This window comes from Aedes albopictus, chromosome 2 (assembly GCF_035046485.1).
Source record: "Aedes albopictus strain Foshan chromosome 2, AalbF5, whole genome shotgun sequence".
Lineage (NCBI taxonomy): Eukaryota > Metazoa > Arthropoda > Insecta > Diptera > Culicidae > Aedes > Aedes albopictus.
The window spans coordinates 349891927-349915846 of record NC_085137.1 but is presented as its reverse complement, the minus strand read 5'-3'; the positions used below and the strand labels follow the sequence as shown (position 1 = coordinate 349915846).

The window sequence follows — 23920 nt, the reverse complement described above, 5'->3', positions numbered from 1 at the left end:
GATAAATCAGTATATGATATGAAAAGTTTGGCTTAACAAGAAAAGTGTTCGATCCAATAAGATCGAAAAAGCTAATAGGAAGAACACGCCGCGATATAGGCATACCCCTATGAACGGAGTGCGAATTCCGAAAAAGCCACAAACGAAGATACAGACGGAGCAGTAATCGTTTTTTTCGGTACCACTTTTATTTTCACCCTTTGGTAAGCCCCTCTCGCTTTGTGTAATCAGCGCGCTTTGCTGGACCCCTTGATCGGGCGAAATGAGCGAACTGTCAAGCGACTTGTCATCAACATGTTTGTTTATAAAAAAAATTGTAAGTAAGTTCTGCTTTTTGCTACCTCTCTAGCAGCACCAAAACGCAAGTCGGTCGAATAGAATCCCGGAACACCGTGAAAAATGGGATCTCCGGAGATCTTTGATCCCTTCTACGGGGCGGATATTTTTGATCCGGATAACATTGTAGAATTCGCGAAGTAGGCATAAACGAACCGGCTGGAAGCGCATCTGATCATGTGTAACGAAGACGATGGAAGAGGATACAGATTTTTTCGAGTTCATTTGCAATTCAACGAGGACTTGGCCTACCGACATATACAGTGACTAAAGGGCTTGGCCGGCAAAGTATCAATTGTAAAACCGGACTGATTCAGGAAACGCTACGACGTCAGTAAAAGGTGGACCAAAAATGCATCTCGCCGACGGGTGGATTTTCGAAATGTGCACCGGATTATGTGTTGACAAGGCCCGTGTGTGTGGCATCCAAACGTTTGGTTTTTCATGACGGTGGATGAACCGGTCGATCAAAGGCAACGGCTCTGCGTTCTACTACGATCGGGACAAATCCGGTCGGGCGCGAATTGAGGATTTTCAGATACATAGTTCTATCGCCGCGGGCGGTTGTTAACGGGGAAATTTTCGCCAAGGTAAGCCACCGTAGCAGGGCAAATTCAAATACCTCATTTATCCGATTAAATATTTGTCTAAACGAAAACACGTTCTTTTAAATATTATAAAATTTCTCTATTTCCGCATCCAGGTTGAAAAGCAGAAAATCGTCCGAGCGTTGCACATCATCGATGTCGGGAAATTTCGCGGCCTACCACTCGACAAAACGTCCTCTGCAGCAAGTTCGCCAAGGCCATGAATCGACCGCTATGCTAGTCCATCAAAATGCTTGCGCTGTTCGGCCGGTCCCGGTCCGACGCAAGACCTTTCGATAATCAGGCTTATTCTGCGCGGCGTGTGAGGTGAGACGGACGGTTTCGTCTCACGTGACGTGAGACGACTAATGTAAATCAAATGGGGCGATTCGACTTTTGTCACCTCATTCGACTCGTCTCACCTCACACGCCGCGCAGAATAAGCCTGAATGTAACTAGATGGCTTTTTCAGCAATATCGATCCACGAGCTGATCAACGGCGTCAAAGTGTTCGGAAGCGATTTTTAGCGTTTTGACGAGACGGAGCCTGGTCTACCGGCAGGGTTTCGATGAGTATATTGAGAAAAGTGCTGATGACACAAACTACGCAGTTCTTGAATTTTCAGTATGCATTGTGATTTTGTTGTTCGATAAGTTCCTTCTCGACTTGAAATAAAGGCCCGATGATTTACATCACTATGCAATCTTAGAAGATGTGCTGAACCAAACCAATTCAAATTTTATTGGAGCTCTGAAACAATCCCAGAGGTTTTCGGTTATAGAGACAGATTAACACCCTCATTCTTGTTTTCGATCGAATTCACTTTCGAACGTAAAATCAAATGGGCTGCGGATTCGAACGAACCAAATACGTTCGGAAGTGGATAAGCCCGTAAACAAGAATGAGGGTGAATAGTATGCTTAGACACCTCGTCTTATTCTCGACCTTATAAAGCATTAAGAAGAATGATATTTTTAATCACCATGCAAATCTAAGAGGACGAGGGGGACCTGAATAGATCATTTTTTTTAACTCAGGAACAGTTTAGAAAAATGATTTGCATCACCATAAGAGGACGTGGTGAGCCTTATTAAAACATAGCGTCTTGGACCTCTCTCTGGAACAATTCCAGCAAGGAGTTGTAATTTTGCATCACCATGCAATTTGGGAAGACGTGGTGAACCTTGTTAAAACAAATCGTCTTGGACCTATCTCTGGAACAACTCCAGCACAGAAATTTTAGTTTTGCATCATCATGCAAATAGGGAGGACGTGGTGAACCTTATTGAAACAGTGTCTTGCACCTCTCTCTCTGGGGCAACTCCAGAAAAAGACTTTTAGTTTTGCATCACCATGCAATAAGGGAGGACTTCGTGAACCTTGTTAAAACAGCGTCTTGGACCTCTCTCTCTGGAGCAACTAAGGACTCAGTGAACCAACAAATCAGTCCAAACCTCTGAGACAAATTTATATAATTTTGGTGAGGGTGGTCAGTATCAAAAACCGATAATTTTTGCATCACCATGCAATTTAGGAGGACTCAGTGAACCAACAAATCAGTCTAAACCTCTGAGACAAATTTATATAATTTTGGTAAAGGTGGTCAGTATCAAAAACCGATAATTTTTGCATCACCATGCAATTTGGGAGGACTCAGTGAACCAGCAAATCAGTCTAAACCTCTGAGACAAATTTATATAATTTTGGTAAAGGTGGTCAGTATCAAAAACCGATAATTTTTGCATCACCATGCAATTTGGGAGGACTCAGTGAACCAACAAATCAGTCTAAACCTCTGAGACAAATTTATATAATTTTGGTAAAGGTGGTCAGTATCAAAAACCGATAATTTTTGCATCACCATGCAATTTGGGAGGACTCAGTGAACCAACAAATCAGTCTAAACCTCTGAGACAAATTTATATAATTTTGGTAAAGGTGGTCAGTATCAAAAACCGATAATTTTTGCATCACCATGCAATTTGGGAGGACTCAGTGAACCAACAAATCAGTCTAAACCTCTGAGACAAATTTATATAATTTTGGTAAAGGTGGTCAGTATCAAAAACCGATAATTTTTGCATCACCATGCAATTTGGGAGGACTCAGTGAACCAACAAATCAGTCTAAACCTCTGAGACAAATTTATATAATTTTGGTAAAGGTGGTCAGTATCAAAAACCGATAATTTTTGCATCACCATGCAATTTGGGAGGACTCAGTGAACCAACAAATCAGTCTAAACCTCTGAGACAAATTTATATAATTTTGGTAAAGGTGGTCAGTATCAAAAACCGATAATTTTTGCATCACCATGCAATTTGGGAGGACTCAGTGAACCAACAAATCAGTCTAAACCTCTGAGACAAATTTATATAATTTTGGTAAAGGTGGTCAGTATCAAAAACCGATAATTTTTGCATCACCATGCAATTTGGGAGGACTCAGTGAACCAACAAATCAGTCTAAACCTCTGAGACAAATTTATATAATTTTGGTAAAGGTGGTCAGTATCAAAAACCGATAATTTTTGCATCACCATGCAATTTGGGAGGACTCAGTGAACCAACAAATCAGTCCAAACCTCTGAGACAAATTTATATAATTTTGGTGAGGGTGGTCAGTATCAAAAACCGATAATTTTTGCATCACCATGCAATTTGGGAGGACTCAGTGAACCAACAAATCAGTCCAAACCTCTGAGACAAATTTATATAATTTTGGTGAGGGTGGTCAGTATCAAAAACCGATAATTTTTGCATCACCATGCAATTTGGGAGGACTCAGTGAACCAACAAATCAGTCTAAACCTCTGAGACAAATTTATATAATTTTGGTAAAGGTGGTCAGTATCAAAAACCGATAATTTTTGCATCACCATGCAATTTGGGAGGACTCAGTGAACCAACAAATCAGTCTAAACCTCTGAGACAAATTTATATAATTTTGGTAAAGGTGGTCAGTATCAAAAACCGATAATTTTTGCATCACCATGCAATTTGGGAGGACTCAGTGAACCAACAAATCAGTCCAAACCTCTGAGACAAATTTATATAATTTTGGTGAGGGTGGTCAGTATCAAAAACCGATAATTTTTGCATCACCATGCAATTTGGGAGGACTCAGTGAACCAACAAATCAGTCTAAACCTCTGAGACAAATTTATATAATTTTGGTAAGGGTAGTCAGTATCAAAAACCGATAAATTTTGCATCACCATGCAATTTGGGAGGACTCAGTGAACCAACAAATCAGTCCAAACCTCTGAGACAAAGTTACATATTTTTGGCAAAAGTGGTCAGTATCAAAAACAGATAATTTTTGCATCACCATGCAATTGCTCCTCTGGAATATTTTAAAGAAAGTACCCATTTAAATGATTTTTTTAGCATTACGTTACAAATTGGGAGGACGTGGTGAATCTAGATAATGTAAATCAAATTATTTTACTCCTCTTTCATGCGAGCGCACTTATTTCTTATAAATCTGGGAGCAAAGGTGTCGGATCTTTCCTAAGTAAATTGTATTAGATGCTAGTAGAATAACACTTACGTTCGATACTTAAGTTTTTTCGCTTGGGCCTGTTTTCGGATGTTTTGCAGTTTTCGGAGAAACCGCTTGCTGATTCCCTTCCCTCTCCCACGCCCTCTAAAAGGTTTTATTTATCGAAAATATTGTATAATGCATATAACTAACTTACTACCAAATGCTGCAATAACGATTGTAAGAGGAAGATTCACCAGGGTACGACGATTGTTTAACAGCTGCTTTAGCCTCCGAAGTTGTCAGCGCTTGTCAGGAACACCTGGAATGAATTTAAAAACGATTTGTTCATGATTGTTTTTGGGGCTGGAATGTTAATCATTTTCACTAAAAATATTACGTTACAATTATGTTAAGAGTTTTCAGTCGGAACTGCGTGACTGGTTATTAGCCAAAGCTGAACCCGCGTGTTCGAAACCCTAAAGCAATTTGCAGCATTTTTGTAGAACATTTCGGTTTTCTAAAACAAGTCATTTGTTCCGCTTGACTTGATTTCCTCTGTCACTGACCATTTTGCATGTGTATATCGTGTGGCATGCACGAAGATTATGCCCAAGGAAGTGAAGCAAATTTCCTCGACGGAAAGCTCCTGAGCTGACCAGGAATCGAACCCGTCCACCCTCAGAATTGTTATGCTGAATACCCAAGCTTTTGCAGGCTATATGATGCCTTTATATAGCTATGCTGATAGTAAATATCATCTTATTATCTTAACCCTAAAAGGGATACCTGGGGTCCATTGGACTCCAGGCGCCTTTCAGAGCTCGTCTTTGATGGAACACACTCAGCGAAGTGACGAAACTGAAGCCATGAAGGTATCCCTTTTAGGGTTAATATGAAACAAAAATACCAATATGATCGTAATGTCGCATGAAATTTAAAAATTAAATATTAAATTGTTTTTGATCTATTAATCATATTTTTATTACAATATGTTATCATATTATAGGTCATTCATGTGCCTAGAATTAGTAGCATAAGTGCACAGAATAAGGAGCATTGTAAAAAAAGAGAGTGTCGAATTAGGATATATAGACTATGCGCGGTAAAAATTCAGATACGCTTACACCTTCTGGAATATTCGCAGCACGGTAAATCTGTGCAATTTGGAATTTATTACAGCTGATTTAAACGAAAAAAAAAGTAGACAGAATATGGGCCCTCCGCAGTATTCAAAGGGTTTTTGATAGTAGGAAGTTGAAAATCTGCTAGATCTAATATAACTTATATTTATCTATTGATGGGGTCGACCTAATATTAAAGTTGATGCGGGAAGCGCATAGGTATTCAGCAAAGTGGGTGACGAATTCCCGGTCGGTCCAGAAACTTTTCGTAAACGAAATTTCCTTGACTTTCTTGGACATAGAGTATCTTCATGCCTGCCACACTTCATACACATGCAAAATGTTCATTGGCAGAGGAAGCTTTCAGTTAATAACTGTGCTCATAAAACTCTGCTGAGAAGCAGGGTTTGTACCCGTTGAGGCGTTATGCCAAGGCGAAAAAAAGGGCCAGAAGGAAGAGATCCGATTTTTTATGACGTGGAATGCCGGCAGGGTACCCGGGAGCCTCGTCGAGTACTCACGAATTTGATATTTATATCTCCGTCAATTGTCTATCAATTATACATTTTTTTAACTTATTTTAGCAATTCTTCCAACATAGAAACTCATTATAGGGTAACGATGGATAATTTCGGCAAGTTCGTTCTCTTTGATTTCCGGGAACAGGTACTTAAACTACACTGTCTTCCGCATTGTTAGATATAATAGTGTAGTGTTTATGGTCAGCCATGGCTCCACAGGAAGCATGTGCCGAAATGACAATTTTGGGGTCAACAACTTTTATGATCTGAGACTGGTTAGAAACTTTTTGCTAACACAACTTTAAGATCATTTATTGTGGGTTTTCGTACTAAATTGATTTCCGAAAAAACTTCATTGACTTCCGCTGCCTTTCCTATGCATTAAACATAACGTCGGAAGTAGTGCGCTGTACAGTAAATCTGGTTTTTATACACCGCACTACTTCCGACGTGATGTTTAACGCATAGGAAAGGCAGCGGAAGTCAATGAAGTTTTTTCGGAAACCAATTTAGTGCTAACGCCACAATATTCTCATATTGCTGCTCGCTGACATTGTATTAAATAAAAAAATGTTCCCGGAAATTCAGATTTCCCGGTACCTACGCTGGCCCGAATATCATCTCAATATATGATGAGTTTCTGAGTTGAATAAGCCCAACATAAGGGGATGTTCATAAACCACGTAGACCAAAATTTGGCCATCTCAGATCCCCCCTCCCCCACGTACTTTTCTTCATACAAAAATTTTGAAATTTGTATGGAGCGTAGACTTTGGCCCGACCCCCCTTCCTCCCATAAAGTCTACGTGGTTTATGAACGGCCCCTAACTAAAATTGAGGATAATTGGGAGAGATGCAAATGTTTCAGGAAACTGCCGAAAACAATCTGTGCAAATCCATTGAAGGGAAGGGGCTTTTCAGTAATGGTTCATAGAACTACTCACATTTGCGCTTCTATTAGTTCCTCCTCCGATGCCCTTGATTGGCGCCGAAATGTGCAAATCGATGGTACAGCTTGCAATCCGCCTCAACAGCACAGTTCCTGTTTGTGGTCCCGGTTGTCAACCTTGCTGTGGGACACCAAATCATACACCGCATCCAGGGTGAAGCGGGTGTCAATGTTAACGCAAAGGGTCACATAGATGGATTCCTCGGATGTGTTGAGCTTTTGTTGCAGGTCAGATTCTACCGAGGTTTACAGGTTGAATTGCTTGGCTTTCCGCTGACCACATACCGGGTCCAGTGCTCACCGTCGAGGAAGAATTAAAAAGCGTTCGTATTGCACGGCCATTTCCCTTGTGTTTTCGGAGTAGTTCATGATGTCCTTCCAGGAATGCAGCAACAACGCAAGTCGCAGTTGAGTGGCTCTACTTGTGTTGAACTAGCTGAACAGTGACGACGTTTTTGAGGGACTATGTTATCTTGCACTCCAAGATTATCAGATGCATTGCTTGAAACAAACACTTAACTCATTCCTTGCTATTTGAGTCCCACTCTGATCTAGTTTGTGATCGTGGTGAGGGTATTATCAATCCAGTTGAAAATCGGGGTTTTCGACTAGCGAAGTTGGATTTTTCTCCAAATCCGTACATCGGACCTATGTTCGTGCGCTGTATAGTACACTAGCTCCGTTATACAGCGCACCACTTCCGAAGTTAGCTCCGATGCACTCCGATGTATGGATTGGAGAAAAATCTAACTTTGGTAATCGAAAATACCGGGTTCCAGCTGGATTGACAATATTTCAGATCCACTCCAGACGCATAAATATCGGAAGCTACGGCAGAACACTCGATGTGGCATCATGTGCCCAAAGAACTGTTCCACCGTGGTTCATCCGCTTTGTTGTTGGTCCACAAGGCAATCGCTTTTCGCACTGACGATCCTCCGTGGTGCTGAATTCTTTCCGGCTTCCAGCAAGGAATTAGTGTCTTCGTAAATTTCCGACACCAGTTTAGCCTAGTTGGACTTCTCGTGCTTGTCGAACCCGGCTACGTTACCTGCAACAAAGACATTTTCCGTTTGAATGGCATGCAATTGAATTTCATAACCATCGTCAACTTACCAAACAGTTGCTTCCAGACCGTTTTCAATGATCTTATGAATGAACTCCACCACAATCTGTGGGACGTAATCGTTGACCCGTGAGACGTATTCGATGCCACCACGCCCGAAGCATCCATTTCCTTGTGAAATTTATCCTCCCGGAACAGCGGAAACATTTCGGTCCAGCAAAGCATTTTTTTTTTCATCGGTCGCGTACCATCACGACATAAACATAAACAAAACAAGTTGGTGCGGCGAAAGCCGGCGAAGGCGGCGAAAAACTGTCAAAATTCTGAGAGAGGGGTAAATCAATGCGTAAAAAACTACCGCAAAATGGTAATAATTAGTCCCGTCGGAAAACTTCTGCCCAACAAGAAGAAGAAAACATGGTACCGAAATTTTTTGGTGGTTTGTACCGCACTCTTACGTCTGTATAAATTCGTCTGTGTTTTTACTCCGTGCATGTTATTACTCGTGCAGTTGAAAATCGGATTTTTTTTGACACGCGAAAATCGATTTTTCTCCTAAACCGTGTGTCGGATGTACGTCGGCACAGTGTGCTGGATAGAGGGCCAGGTCCGCTGTCCAACGCACTACGTCCGACGTTAGGTTCCACGTATGGATTTTGAGAAAATTTGATTGTCGGGTGTGGGGAAACTTCGGGTTTCAACCACGAAAATAGTTCATTCTGCCCGAACCGGTTTCGTTTCCGTTGCCGTTCAGCTATCATTCCGTTTAGCTTGGCCTCATATTGTTCGTGCAGTTAAAAAAATGGCTCATAGCATTGTTGCAAAACTTTGCTCGATAATATCATGCAAAGCATTCATCAGATTCGCCGTTTTCACAAATTGATCCTGAATTTCGAGCCCTGTCCCCCGCTGTCGTGAGATGGAGTAAACAGAACGGCGCAAGTCTCTAACCGGTGACAAAAAAAAAATCTCAAAATATTTTGTTTGTGCTCGGCTGCGACGGAAAAGCGAATGCCAAAAAAATATCGTAGTTTCGTAGTTTTAGCAGATTTTTTCTCGGAAATTCACGACAGTTGTGTATTCATAATACCATAAATCTAGTCTATCACAATGCTTGGTCAAAGATGTATACGACTGAACACCAGATCGGTGGTATATTTAATCATGTCATTGATCCTTACACATATCAGGATCACCCAGACTTGTAAGTTTTATGTTTAGAACTTAAGTAGATATTTTAAAATTTTACCTGTTTATTTCAGCTGTTAACTCAAATAACCCGGAAGTGATTGTAAGTGTTATCTTTTAGCTATTTCAAATAAAATAGGTATGTATTCATCATTCGTATTATTACAGCCTACAAAGTTGGAGAAAACAAGTACTGATAATGACCGGAATGCTCTCACGATTAACAATTCCGGGGTAAGCTAAACTTCCTTGACCAGCTATTCTCAGCTAGATTACTCAAACCTGCTCATTTTCCTGCTTTTAGAACAAAATCCTGTCGGACACCAGTCACTGTCCGAACGAAACCTTGTGCAGCGATTTGCCGAATTCCTGCCTAAATTGCCAGTACAATCCGCAGTGCATTTACGGAGCGGAAATCAACGTAACTTGCAGTCCCAAGCCCACCGTCAGCTGTGTCCCGGCGGATGGATCCGGTGGAACGGAAGTGAAGCGTAAAACCCTGTGCCGCTATTGCTACCAGACCGAGCGGTGGGAGCAAGCCTGCGAACAGAAGGGCGGTTGCAATTCGATTGATTCTCAGTTCAAAACCAACTGTACCGTAAATGGGGAGATTCTTTGCATGGGACATCGGACATTCATGAAGAAGGTTCCTTGCAACTGGACGCAAGGCTATCGCTGGTCGACGACGTTGATTTTGAGCATCACGCTGGGTGGATTCGGGGTGGATCGGTTCTTCCTGGGGCACTGGCAGGAAGGAATCGGGAAGTTGTTCAGCTTCGGCGGATTGGGTGTTTGGACGCTGATCGATGTGCTGCTCATTTCGCTGCACTACCTGGGACCAGCGGATGGGTCGTTGTACATCTAAGGTAATGTTTGAATACTCGATATAATGATTCATGTGATAAATAGGATAGTCTGATCAACAGGGTGTCTTAAATAATGAGAAGTCCTTGAAAAGTTAAAACCTACAACTGTGTTAACAAAACTATGCAACAATATTTAAATTCTTGCAATACTTGAAAGTATTTCTTGAGGAAGTAGGTACCGGCCCTAAGCCAATATATTTTATTACACCATTTCTTACCGTGGGTGGTGTTTAGTTGATCAAAGTATTAGGGAAGGCCCATAAATTACGTCACGCAAAAATCGACCATTTTAAACCCCCCTCCCTCACCCCTATGTCACACTTTTTATATGAGACCTCAGATTTTTTTATATGGGTTGCCACACTTTGCTGAACCACCCCCCCCCCCCCCCCGCACCCCCCTCAAAGCGTGACGTAATTTATGGACGTTCCCTTATAATATAATTTTGTTCTATAGTTACGATGGCTTTGTGTGCAATTGTGCCAGGCAGGAAACTCATATACCTATACTGCCGGTGGAAGCATAATTGTCCTATGTGCATTTTTGGCAATATTAAGATTTTGCAGCCCATGACCATGTATCATGGTGTACTATCATATAGGTGTAAAATCTGATGACCGCTTCCTTTATATCCGATTGGCGCTCCGTAGAGACGTCCGCTATCATCGATAGTCTACAAACAAATCCCCTTTCCTTTGTCTCGCTGTACTGTTGGAACCCGAAGTTTAACCCATTACACACACATACACATACGGCATTCTCACGTTCCCAACAATATAGAAGTGGGCGATATTATTCAGTAACCCTTGAGTGGCCTGTGACATTATATAATAACTCTTTCATACCGTAGTACATTTAGTACATCGTTACATCTCTCCCTTTTTTTAAGACCTTGTGACTTTATTCCACTTTTCAAACACTCATTTATCATACAGAGTTTCTTAATCGTCTACGACATAGTCACGGAACTTTACTGGTCGTTTACGCGTACGCTGGTTAGATCCATGACCGAGTTGCTCCTTGGAGATGTGTTCCTTCACAACTTCAGTCGAAGTTGTCTCTCGATGCTCCTTTGATGTGCATTCTTCAACCTTTTCATCCGTTGCTCTTTGTTCATCGGTTTCCGCTGCTTGGGCCCTGTCGACTTTCTTTAGATGAGCACTGTTTCGCAAATAGACTTTATCCGATTTAGTGGATCGCACCTGCACTGCATTCCCATTCACATCGACGACTTCGAATTCCTCCCCTCTAAATGTAGAGTCTCGTGCTCCCGGATTCAAGTTGCGCATTAAGACCGTGTCTCCTCTAACCAGTGTATGGTCTTTCGCATGACGTTGAGCATCTGCTATTTGCTTATGGTATTCCTTCTTTCCCATGTCTCTATCTCGAGCCTCCTCCCATAGCAAACTGTGAGGCGTACGAATCGACGGTACGCGTGTCCTGATTTCGCGACCCAGCATCATTTTTCCTGGTGAAACTCCAATAGTTTCCTGAGGAGTGGCGTGATACATCGTTAGATATTCGTACAAGTCCGTTTGCCAATCAGTCTCTTGAATTTCACTGATTTTCAGTCTTTTACCTATGTTGCGCATCTGGCGCTCAACCGCGCCATTTTGTTTAGGCCAGTATGGCGTTCACAAGTTCAGATGTATACCATAGCAAACACAGAAACGAGAAAATTCATCTGCCCTGAATTGCGGACCGTTGTCTGCAGTTATGGATCTCGGAATGCCGAGAACTCTGAACATCCGCAGCAATGCTGTTATTACTCTCTGCGCCGTTGCTGGTTTCATAGGTTCCACCTGAATAAATCTTGTGGTACCACGACCAGCAAGGAGAGGCCGGATAGTAGTCCTTCCATAAAATCAATGGCAATGTCCTGCCAGGGCTCCGATGGTATACGGCGCGCCATCGGGTTTGGACTGTCCGGAACTCCTGTCATTCTACAAGGTTTGCATCTACGAACCAAGTTCTCAACAGCCTTATCCATTGACGGAAACCACACTTTTGCTCTTAGCTGAGCTTTCATAGCCATGCTACCTTGGTGAGCGGAATGGGCAAGCTCAACAACCCTATTCTGTAACTCTTTCGGAATAACGATCCGATCACCTCGTAGAATAAGCTCACCGTAGGTAGTTAAATCGTCTTTTATTGTAGCCGTCCTGAACTCGACCGGAACCGCGTCCCAATGACCGGAGAAAATGACCTCCTTTACAGCTTGGAGTCTATCATCGCGTTTGGTTTCTGATTCGATCTCTTCGATGGAAAGAGCACATGGTTTTATTTCTTGTGCGAGCCACGCAACCGTATCAATTTCTCCGACAATTTCTTCTTCGCCCTGAGACATCCTTGACAATGGATCTACCATGTTGTTTTTGCCTGGTTCATATCGTACTACAAAGTCGTAGCTTTGCAGCCGCAAAATCCACCGTTTAATACGAGCGGATGGTTTTGATTGTACTCTGTTGAACAGGTACTCAAGAGGCTTGCAATCAGTGATCAAAGTAAATTTGATACCATAAAGATACACGAATAGCTTTTCCATTGCCCAGATTATCGCCAAACACTCTTTTTCGGTTTGGCAATACTTCTTTTCGTGTACTGCCAGACTCCTAGAGATACAAGAAATTGTCCTGGGTACTCCATCTTTGATTTGTATCAATATGGCACCTAGCCCATACGGACTAGCATCTGTTACAAGCTGGGTGTCATCTGCCGGATCAAAATATCCCAGAGATTCGACTTTCCCTAGGATCGATTTGATCTTCTCCAATTCGGCATCATGAGCTTCGTTCCATTGGAAGGAGCTGTCTTTAATGAGTAGCTGTCTCATGTTGAAAGTTAGGGCCGAAAGATTTGGAACAAACCGGCCAACGAAATTAATAAGACCCAGTAGGGATCTCAGCTCGGTAACCGACGATGGAGCTTGTAAACCAAGAATCGCCTTTACCCTCTCTTCGGTCGGCCGAATTCCCTTGTCCGCGACACAATATCCCAGAAATTCGACTTCCGTGGCCGAGTAGACTGGCTTCTGTTCGTTGATGCGCATATTTCTGTCTTTCAAAATTTCGAGCACCCGCTGCAGCGTAGTGTCGTGCTCTTTTTCGGTGGCTCCATGGATTAAAACATCGCCCATATATACGATCACCCCATCATTCCCTCGAAACAAGTTATTCATCTCTCTTTGAAATAGTTCCGGCGCAGACTTAATGCCGAACATTAATCTGCGGAACCTGTACACCCCACTACGAGCTACGAAAGTTGTTATTCCACGGCTGTCTTCATCCAATTCGAAATGATAGTAAGCTGCTGTCAATCTTCGATAATCTTGCAATCTTTGTTATTGACATCATCGTGGCATCGATGTTGGGCATTGGATAATTCTCCCGTTTCACTGCCTGATTTGCAGCTCGCAAATCAACACAGAGCCGTATGTTTCCATCTGCCTTCCGGATAGGTACCAGAGGCGACACCCATGTCAGTGGTCCCTCAGCGCGTTCTATTATGTTCTTGTCCAGTAGATCTCGAATCGCCTCTTCGACGTCCGCTTCCATAGACATAGGAAGTCGCCTGGCCACTTGAACAACTGGCGGAATTGTTTCGTCGATTTGGATTTTTAGCAATACGTTCGGAACCTTGGGGAACTCCTCCACAGGTTCAGTCGTGCTGGATATGTGGTGAATATTGTAGCCAATTTTCAACACACCCAAAGCGAATGCTGTAGCTTTGCTCAGTATGTTTGTTTGGCCATCCGGTGCTACCAGGACATGGGTCCATACTTCTGATTCATCCCCTGGCACTTTGATTTCTGTTTCGAACGCATCGCTGAAGAATATTTTCCGTTCCGATGCAAAAGCTGTCAAGTTGGTTTCATTTTCGTGAGGACGACGTTCATTCAAAATACTGGCTCCCTGCTGTTTCAGCCACGCGTAACTTTTGCGGCTGATAATGTTGGCTGGGGATCCTGAGTCCACCAACAGGTTCATGGTAATCCCACCTACTTCCAGTTCCAACACTTCCTTCAGCTGAGTTCCATCGTCGATTGTGAAGACTCCTGTCGTTGTAGCCTTTTCGTCGTGAATAGCATGAACTGAACTGCGCTTCGGTGCCGGTCCCGGTCGCTGTTGGGAGTCCTCCCGCTTCCGTTTTCGGCAACACACCTTGAAGTGTCCTTGACTTCCATAGCCATGGCATTTTGCGTTCTTCGCTGCGCATTTCTCTGTTTCTTTGGCTAGGTGACCAGGGCGATTGCAATTGTAGCACCGTCTGCAAGACTCAGTATTTTGATATCTATCCGGTCGCTTTTCAATGCGTTGTACCAGCGGTGCATATGCACAACAGTGTAGGCCTTTCATATTGTTTCGATTGCTTTTGAACCTCCTCAATCGTTTTTCCGAGTGTCATGATGTCGTTCAGGGTCAAGTCGTCGGTCAAGAGTTTCTTTCGTAGTTCTGTGGACTTGCAACCCTCTACGACTTGATCAATAACCATATCATCCACATCAACGAAATCGCTACGTTTTTCCTGACCTTGCTGTGGTGTCCGAGCACATTTTTTCGGCTGATCCGCCATCAGCCGATTTTTTTTCCACTGCCTTCACCACAAACCAACACGGACGTCCGTCCGTCACAACAACGTTCACTAAACTGAAGTACATCTAAATTTCCATCCAGCACATGCTTACGCATGATTGACGTTTCTGTTACATCTCGCACGCAAGGTGTCAAGTTAGCGTTAGCGTTTCGAGAGCACGTTCACAAGCATTCATTCGTGCACGCTAAAATAATGATAATCACACACAGTATGATAAGACTTTCAAATTGTCCAAACTCTCAAAATATACAACTCATAAGCTGACACCTCTGGCTACTACACTTGCAACACTAATTCATGAAACGGCTCGCTTTCCTCCTGCTTCATCGCCCTGAACAAATGTCTCTCGAACCGCTTGTTCAATTATGGAGCAAAATACCTTTCCAACGAGGTGACGGCCGAATCATACTGTAACGTTTCTACTTCCCCAGTCACAAGAACGTTTTGCACTTCATACTTGGTTATTTTGTCATAATACTCTTGCAGTTCTATACCGCCGAGAACCAGCAGCAGATCAAACTTCTCTTCGTCATTATCAATCTTATTCGCTTGCAAAAACCGATCAAAAGCTTTCCTCCATTTCATTCAATCGTTCCTTGGATCTCCTCCAACTTTGAACGGAGGCATCGCCGACAACAGATAAAGAAATGATTAGTTCTATGAAACCTTCAACTACAAACTCAATTGGCGCTTATTTGCCAATATTTTTCTTTTTTTTTATTGCAATACCATTACGAAAATGAGCTACGACTGGCTACGACCTTGCTCAGACTATTCTTGAGCCCAATATCGTACGCACCATAAGGATAACAAATCTTTCAGCACGTAGCTTGCCCAACATGTAACAACTTTGTATGCAGTATCCAGCACCACATTACGCGTAGCATTACGTTGCACGAAGCACCTCCACCATTTGCACGCAGCATAACCTTGAACGCAGCTCTGCACCAAATTGTACGTAACATAACCTTGCACGAAGCATCTCCACCATTTGCACGTAGCATAACCTTTCACGAAGCTTGCCAACAAATTGCACGTAGCATAACCTTTCATCTGTATGGAACATCTTCGGATCCAATACTTTCCGCAATTGTATTTCTAAGCAGCAACCGCACCGTCATTTTTTCTTTGTACTCACTCTTAAAAATCCCTTCTGCTGAATGAACCCTTCCCGTTCCATAACCTTTTAGTAACAAACGCATTTCCATAAGGCAAAACACATTTTTCTTCCGGATCTAGGTCTCTGCCCTCAATGGCAGCCGTTTCTTTGCAGCACTTTCCTTTCTTTATTTCACCATTCCTAGCTCCTCCACAACGCTTTTTTATCGTTCCCTCTCCGAAGTTTTACGGAAATATTCTCTGGTTTCGCAATTCGCTGTATTTCAATAGAATTATCTGACTTACCGATTTTCCTCGAAGCCATTGTAAAATCTGATGACCGCTTCCTTTATATCCGATTGGCGCTCCGTAGAGACGTGCGCTATCATCGATAGTCTACAAACAAATCCCCTTTCCTTTGTCTCGCTGTACTGTTGGAACCCGAGGTTTAACCCATTACATACACATACACATACGGCATTCTCACGTTCCCAACAATATAGAAGTGGGCGATATTATTCAGTAACCCTTGAGTGGCCTGTGACATTATATAATAACTCTTTCATACCGTAGTACATTTAGTACATCGTTACAATAGGGAAATAAAAATTGACAGTTTGTTCTGAAAATTGTTGAAAAAATGCAAGGCCGATTTGTAACATTCTAAAAAGTGGACGCATAAACGTCACGTTTCATTCGCAATCCTATGGAACTATAAAATCTCTCTAAAACAAAAATTAATGTTCAAATTCAAAATTGGTTGATGTTAGAACACGATTCAGCACGTATGCTTCATAGTTGAGACAATTTGCTTTTTCGAACTTTGGACGCGATTTTCTCGATTGTCTGTTTTTGCACATGGGACCTTTATGAGTCCACCGGCAGTATATGTGAGTGACGATCTGCAAAGATTTTTAAAAATTCTTTTTATATTTGTGAATTTCAACATTTAGACTAGTTCTGCACATTGATTTACAAAGGGATAATATAGATCTGATGAGTTTGTCGCATTTTTTCTGCAATTGTCGCCAAAGTTAAGCTTCTTATCATTAGTTAGTCCAAAGGTATGTTGTAGTTCCAGACCACGTGATAGGATCCGTAAGGGCGATTTTGTTATTTATTGTTCTCTGGAATGGGGGTGGAAGCTCAGGTAAAATGTTATCTCCTGGGCGCCAATTAAAAACACCACCTTCGGCGAAGACTGGCGCTTGAGCCTAGCTATTTAGCTTTGTAGTTGGAGGAAATGCCAATGCAGAACCCGTAGCTTCCGGGAAGGTAAGCCCAGCTCCCTGGATTAGTGGGTTGGTGTCAGGCCCTGCGAGCCAGCCGTAGAAAAGACTAGCACCGGAAAATCAACAAGAGAAGAATGCGAACCGATACCAATGGCAACGACCACAGCGACGAAAGGGGACTTGCGATTGGAATGTCGGTACGTGGAACTGCAGATCTCTCAATTTCATTGGGAGCACCCGCATACTCGCCGATATACTGAAGGACCGCGGGTTCGGAATCGTAGCGCTGCAGGAGGTGTGTTATTGGACAGGATCCATGGTGCGAACGTTTAGAGATTTAGTGATTGGTTTAGTCATATCGAGTGAAATGTTCGACAGAATAAGGGTAGCAGGACGGCCTCTTTTGGGTGGATGCATTGTGAAATGAGAAGCCCCAACGGGAAGCTTTCTCAGCCAGGCATCCTGGCGTTGAATCGCTACGAAGACAATGACAACGCCAATACGTTGTACCTCTCGAGAGAGCTTCAGAGAACCCCTATCCCTATTTAGTTCTTACCATGTCCATCCTCGGAAGCATATGTGACCCACTAACCTTGAGTTACCATGAGTATCTTCGCCCCGTCCCTTACTAGGTTAAATTTGAAGATATTTGTAAATAGTATACAAAATATGATATACTGCTCCGTAAAGCGTTAAATGCGATTGAGCCTCAAATCAATAAACTAGATAAAGAAAAAAGTTTCTCAAATTTAAGGACGAACGTCTTTGAATCCTTGTACAACTTTGCATCAGAAGTTCCAATGCTCAAATCTCAAAAAGCAAACTTTCTGTAACAGTGATTTTTTTATTCACTTGCAATAATGCTTAATATAAGAAGATCCGATGCGCTGGCTCAGTTGTTTGTGATATTTGTGCGCTCATAATCGTGAGTAGGTCAGGTCAAAAGTCAACAATTTTGGCGGCCATCTTGGGATATTAACGAGCTTGTTCTTAACAATTTGCAAAACAAACAAAAGATTAAGGAGAAACATCAAAGAATACAAATATGGCTGCCACAATAGTCGACTTGGAGACGTTTTCAAAAGCATCAATCCTAAAAAATCGACCCTAACCAAGTGCTCTCGATTTGTAAAAGCCAGGATAAACAAGGGTGGCTTGGTGCGATGCTTCGTTTGTCAGATTTGTATGCAAAATTGCAATTGGACTTCTTGATGTTTCACCTTAAATGAGGAAACTGTTTTGTTTGCTCACAGTACGCAGTTGTGAAGAAATGATAGTTCAAATAGCATTCATTTTAGAAATTTCTTTCTGACAGGAATTGGTAACGATATTGGAATTTTCCAAGATACAAATTCATATAAAATTCGAGTCCCTGGAGAAATAGCCATAAGAAATACATAACGTAATTCATGAATAAAAAAACACTATTCATGCCCTGGTGCATGACTTTTATCATCAAGAGAGCATCGATGCTGCAATGTATAATATGGCCGATGTGCTTCGGAGTGTCTGAAGTAACTAAGTATAAAATCAATTGCAACTAATTCTTTAAAATGTAAATTTTCTCATTCTGGCTTAGTTTCATTAAGGAAGACTCTGTTCGAATATTTTACTAAAAATAGACTAGAAGAGATTCTTAAAAGAATCCAAAAGAATTCTTCAAAAGAATCTTTGGAGGGAGGAACCTCTGGCGAAATTTTTGAAGGAATTCTGGGAGCAATCCATGAAAATAATCCACAATAATTCCTGAAAACATCTTTGGAATTTCTGGTGGAATTCCCAAAGGAATCTACGAAAAACCTAGGATGGAATCCACGGCGGGATCTCGAATGAGTTTCTGGGAAGGTATCCTTGAAAGAATCTCCGGAAAAATCCCCAAAGAAATCCAAGAAGAATAAATAAAGGGATTACCCGAAAAATCTGAGAAGGAATTTCAAAAGAAACCCTTAATGAGATGTTTAGCTCGGGGCTAGTCCACCTCGGAACCTATGGCTTTACTTCCCTTCGAAGGAAGAATTCACATTTTTGTGAGTATGTCATGCCGGGAGTGGGGTTCGATCCTAAGTCCTCCGAATGATCATGGGCTTTAAACGTCACACCAGGTCTGCTCCACATACTCTATGATACGTTTAGGGACTCAAAGGGACACTTTTAAGGATTCAAGGAATTTTTTCAGGGTTTTCTCACAAACTTCCTTCAAGGATTCCTTCAGGAATTCCTTCCATGATTTTTAAAGGATAAAAATAAACAAGGGGGATCCACAGAGGAATTAATGTAAAAATGCCGAAAGAAATTCCTGAAGGAATCCCTGAGGAAAACCCTGAAGGAAAACCATAAATAATCCCGGGAGGAAACCCTGATGAAACAATCCGTAAGCAACTTGGAAGGAACCCCGGGAGAAATCTCTAGAGGAATCAATGAAGCAATCCTGGCAGCAGTTTCTGATGAAATGCCGGAAAACATCACTGAAGAAATTCTCGGAGAAATCCCTAAAGGAATCACGGGAAGGGTAAATGGAACCCCGGGAAAATCACTAAAGCATTTCCGGGCCTAAACTCTGAAGGAGTCCCACGAAAAATCGTTAACGAAAACTCGGCAGACATTTATAAAGAAATCCCATGCGAAATCAATGATAGAATCCCTGGAGAATCCCGGGAGAAATCCCCGAAGCAATCCTGAGAAATTCCTTGAAAACAGTGAATCAAAATTCAACCATCGCGCAACAATAATGACAATGTCGCAACCTGTATTTGTTGCGACAAACAAACCCATGCGACATAAGTTTGTCCCAACTTGAAAATAATGGGATTTATTTATTTATTTATTAATTTATTCATCTGACCTAGCTGGTCTTAATGAACATAAGGGACAGGGAAAAGCCGATTTGTGTGAATTGTTCTCAAAACTTACTCAAATCGGCGTAAAAACCCTATATCTGTTTACAAAACAAGCATACACAACAAATTACACGTATAAAATACATAATACAATACAATTTACAAGTCAATTAGGTAAAAAAAAAGTCAATTTGAATATTTTTCCATTCTAATGGGAGTGATCCTTGTACCGGTGGGTTCTCGTCTGCCGCTTATCGAAACCATTCCCTCAAGCGGTTCTTGAAAGTGGTCGACGAAACATTGAAGTCAAAAACTGCATACACTTCGTTGAACTTAGTCGTCATAAAGCGGATAGGGTCATGTTCGCCATACAATGAGTTCCTCTGTTCCAGCATCAGGAAGTTACGTTCGCGAAGAATCCGTTCGGGTGCGTAGATATGGAGCTGACTTAGTAACGCTGAGGAATCCGATTCTCCGAGCAGAATTTTGGCGATAAACACAGCTTGGGCAACACTCCTTCTATTTTCTAGCGTGGATAAACCGAGTAGTCTGCAGCGGTCCTCATAGTGCGGTAAGTTGATGGGATCACGCCATGGTAAGTGCCTCAGCGCTGCACGAACAAACTTTCTCTGGACTGCTTCAATCCTCGCAATCCACGTTGACTGATACGGGCACCATACAACGGAATTTGATTCCAAAATAGAACGGACGAGGGCACAGTACATCGAGCGAAGGCATAACGGGTCGTTGATTAACATCGTACACCACGAGTTTAGAGATTTTTAAGCCTTGCATTGCGATTTTCGAACGGTAACTTCGAGTCGGTAAACACTGCAACTCTGTGGAAGCTCTATCATCAAACAGTTTCGGTTTTGGGTTAGCAATAATTGATTATTCACGAGTTGAAAAGTACGCAACAAATTCAGCTTCCGTTTTGTCTGCAACAAAAAATTTCGAGATCATGTCATTATCTGTTACCAGTAGGGATAAAGAGTAATCGTCGCACCTTCTTTGTTGCTTGTTTTGTGCCTCTTTTGTCTGACAATTCTCTTCACTGCTTGAAAACATTCTGAAAGAATGAATGAATGAATGAATCTCGAGAAGGATTCCTGAAGCAATCCTTAGAAGAATACTGGAAGGGATCCCAGGAAGAGCACTGAGTGGAATACCGGAAAGAATTCTGGTAGAAATCCTTTCAGAATTCTCAATTGAAAACACAAAATGAAACCTTGTAGGAATCCTAGAAGAAAACAATGAAACATTATCGGGAAGAATTGCTGAATGAAAATATAAGTGATTGTTTGCGGGATGCCTTGTAGGTACTTAACCCTTTGAAGCCGGAATTTTTCCAAGCGCTAATATGGAGTTTTTCTGTAGTTTTGGTGGTCAGTAGCATAAATAGTAGAATATTATGCAGATTTTTTTTCACGGATATCCTAGGTCATCTAAACTATTCTTGAGTTTAGATTCTTAAGTCTACGGGTGTAGCGGTAACTTTTTTCATTATTCAAAGCTACGATTTGTAATCTATCATGTCCAGTACCTAAGTCTTCTGAAAGGTTAATAAACAATATCAGATCAGTTGGGATATCTTTGGTCATCCAAACTGTTGTTGAGTTAAGATCCTAAAGTCTGCGGGTGTAACGGTAACTTATTTCATTATACAAAGCTACGATTTGTAATCTATCATGTACAGTAAATCTTCTGAAAGTTCAACAGACAGTATCAGATGAAACGACATTTGCGATTTCAGAAGCTTCACGGTTCTCATCACATTATGCTATGCTATTATTTATGGCGGAGACACATAAAGTTTTTCTTGTAGATTTGAGGGGCTTCATTTATAGAACAGTTTGGATGAACCTGTCCCAAAGGTTTATAATAAGCTAGTAGACTTCAGATTGCTCCAGTAACTGCGGTTGATTATGCAGCGTTACTCAGTATAACAGATATGGATACTGTTACGAGTGTAGGCCTGAAGTCCTGAACGAACATCAAGGTAGTTTGGCTGACATGGAATATCCCTGTAGTGTCTCTAAATGACATTTGATATTTCAAGAGCTTCGTGAATCCCAGCAGATTATGCAATACTATTATTTATGGCGAAAACACAAAGTTGTTATGGTAGATATGAAGGACTTCATTAGTTAACAGCTTGAACGACCCTGAATGTCCCAAAGGTTTATAATAAGCTAGTAGACTTCAGATTGCACCAGTAACTGCGGTTGATTATGCAACGTTACTCAATATAACAGATATGGCTATTGTTACGAGTGTAGACCTGAAGTTCTGAACTCCAAGGTAGTTTGGGGCTGATTTGGAATATCTCTGTAGTGTCTATAAATGGCATTGTATATATCAAGAGCTACATGGATCCCAGTAGGTTATGCAACGCTTTTATTGTGGCCAAAAAGCCATAGGATTATTCTTGTACGTTGGAAGGACTTCACTATAGGACAGTTTGGAACACATAGAACATCCCAGAATATAAAACACGTTTTGATATTCTTTACGAAGGCTTAATAAATACATATAAGCGTTACCCACATCCAAGTTCAGCTTTTAGAACAACTGGTACCTATGTCAATTATTTTGTTTTTCCAAAATTCATGGTGTTCAGAATGTTCTATCAATTAAGTCCCAAATACAAATATTCTCATTTTTCTCTAATAGAGAACTCAATTTGCAACAACTTTGCCGTAGACAGTATTCTGTTTTATCGAATGGGTGAATTTATACACCCGCTTCTATGTTGGAGCCCTCCGGCTCCAAAGGGTTAAACCAAGATATCCGTGCTAAGAATTACATCACTGCTAGATGCGGTAATTTTCAGCTGGAACTCCTTTAGATACATGACACTTATATATATCAACGGTTTTGTTGATGATGCCAGCGTTGTATCTTCATCGAGTCGAAATATTCAAAACAAACGCTATCTTTTTGTTGGGCTGAGATACTATCAAACCATATCAAGCATCATATAGTCAGAAATGTTCTAACTAGGTGCCATCCACGCTCTAGGGAGAGGGGGAAGTGTAGCCGAGCGTTGCGGTTCATACAAAATGTTCGGGTTTTCATACAAAAAAGCGTTACGGAAGGGGGGGGGGGATTTGGTTTCGAAAAATGTCGATTTTAGCGTGATTTTAGCGAAGATAGTCTATGCCCAAGGGACTTTATTACGAAAAGTTCCTAGACCGATCGAGAACCGAATCCGTCACCCTCAACATGACTGGAACCGCATGCCTTTGCAGATATGGCTATATGAGCCCGGTTACTGTACCAAAAAAAACACCTTTGTTGAGAGCAAATAAGTTTATTCAAAATTTCAATAGATGTAAGGATATCCATAACTGTAGCTAGGATAGTACCGGTAATAAGTAGGATATCCGCTGTAATAGTACTGTGGATAGTACTGCGGATAGCTGTAGTAACCGAATCCAAATGATTCCGCCTTATCAATGTCAGAAGAAGCCTGCTCAGGTGCAACGGTTGTCACGGTGTCATCATCTTCCGCTTCCGTGGTCAGTGCCTCCTTAGGAGTAGAGCTAATTGCGTGTGACGACTTAGGCAGAGGTCGAGCTGTGATCGATCGTTCTGTGCTTATTGGAGTTGCACTTCCAACCGCAACGGCGAGAGCAAGGAACAGACAGATAACCTAGAATAAATATTATATTTTTGATGTAGTCAGCTAAACATTAAAACAGAATTTTAAACACACACCTTAAACATTTTGAAATTATTTGAAATTTGGCGGTTTTAGTAGATTTTGATCTAATGATATATTCAACGAATGTCGTGAATTGCAATGATTTGCCCCAAAGCCGTTATCTCTTTTTATACAAAATTTGTGTCTCCGACGGAATTCCCAATTTTGTTAGCACGGGATTTCGAAATAACGTCATACGATTGTGATGGTCCGAAAACGAAAAGAAAAAAAAATACAGTTCGATATGGGCGTGAATCATGCGTTTGGTAAATGATAACAGTCGCCCCCAACTTGGAGGTGTATAATTGAAAGGCAAATATTATCCTTTAGGGG

At 41.7% G+C, this 23920-nt stretch overlaps 2 protein-coding genes and 1 long non-coding RNA gene across 3 annotated transcripts; 2 read left to right on the top strand and 1 right to left on the bottom strand.

Moving 5' to 3' along the window:
- The first annotated feature begins 324 nt into the window (after positions 1–324).
- On the top strand, positions 325–1152 carry LOC134287227 (uncharacterized). Its single transcript, XR_009997133.1, has 2 exons — positions 325–926; positions 1040–1152. It is a non-coding gene; the product is annotated as an uncharacterized LOC134287227 (long non-coding RNA).
- Positions 1153–9038: 7886 nt separating this feature from the next.
- On the top strand, positions 9039–10178 carry LOC115263226 (TM2 domain-containing protein almondex). The gene is made up of 4 exons (XM_029866221.2): positions 9039–9271; positions 9330–9358; positions 9424–9489; positions 9560–10178. The coding sequence occupies exons 1-4, from the start codon at positions 9178–9180 to the stop codon at positions 10118–10120; spliced, it is 750 nt and encodes a 249-aa protein (XP_029722081.2). The 5' UTR covers positions 9039–9177; the 3' UTR covers positions 10121–10178.
- A 12980-nt stretch (positions 10179–23158) lies between these two features.
- On the bottom strand, positions 23159–23701 carry LOC115263086 (uncharacterized). The gene is made up of 2 exons (XM_029866005.2): positions 23602–23701; positions 23159–23536 (listed from the first exon to the last, which is right to left on the bottom strand). The coding sequence occupies exons 1-2, from the start codon at positions 23608–23610 to the stop codon at positions 23207–23209; spliced, it is 339 nt and encodes a 112-aa protein (XP_029721865.1). The 5' UTR covers positions 23611–23701; the 3' UTR covers positions 23159–23206.
- Between the last annotated feature and the right edge of the window lie 219 nt (positions 23702–23920).

Coding starts and splice junctions, on each gene's coding strand:
- LOC115263226 (XM_029866221.2), top strand. CDS start 9,178: ATGCTTGGTCAAAGATGTATACGACTGAACACCAGATCGGTGGTATAT. Junction 9,272..9,329: donor TATCAGGATCACCCAGACTT/GTAAGTTTTATG, acceptor TGTTTATTTCAG/CTGTTAACTCAAATAACCCG. Junction 9,490..9,559: donor TCACGATTAACAATTCCGGG/GTAAGCTAAACT, acceptor TCCTGCTTTTAG/AACAAAATCCTGTCGGACAC.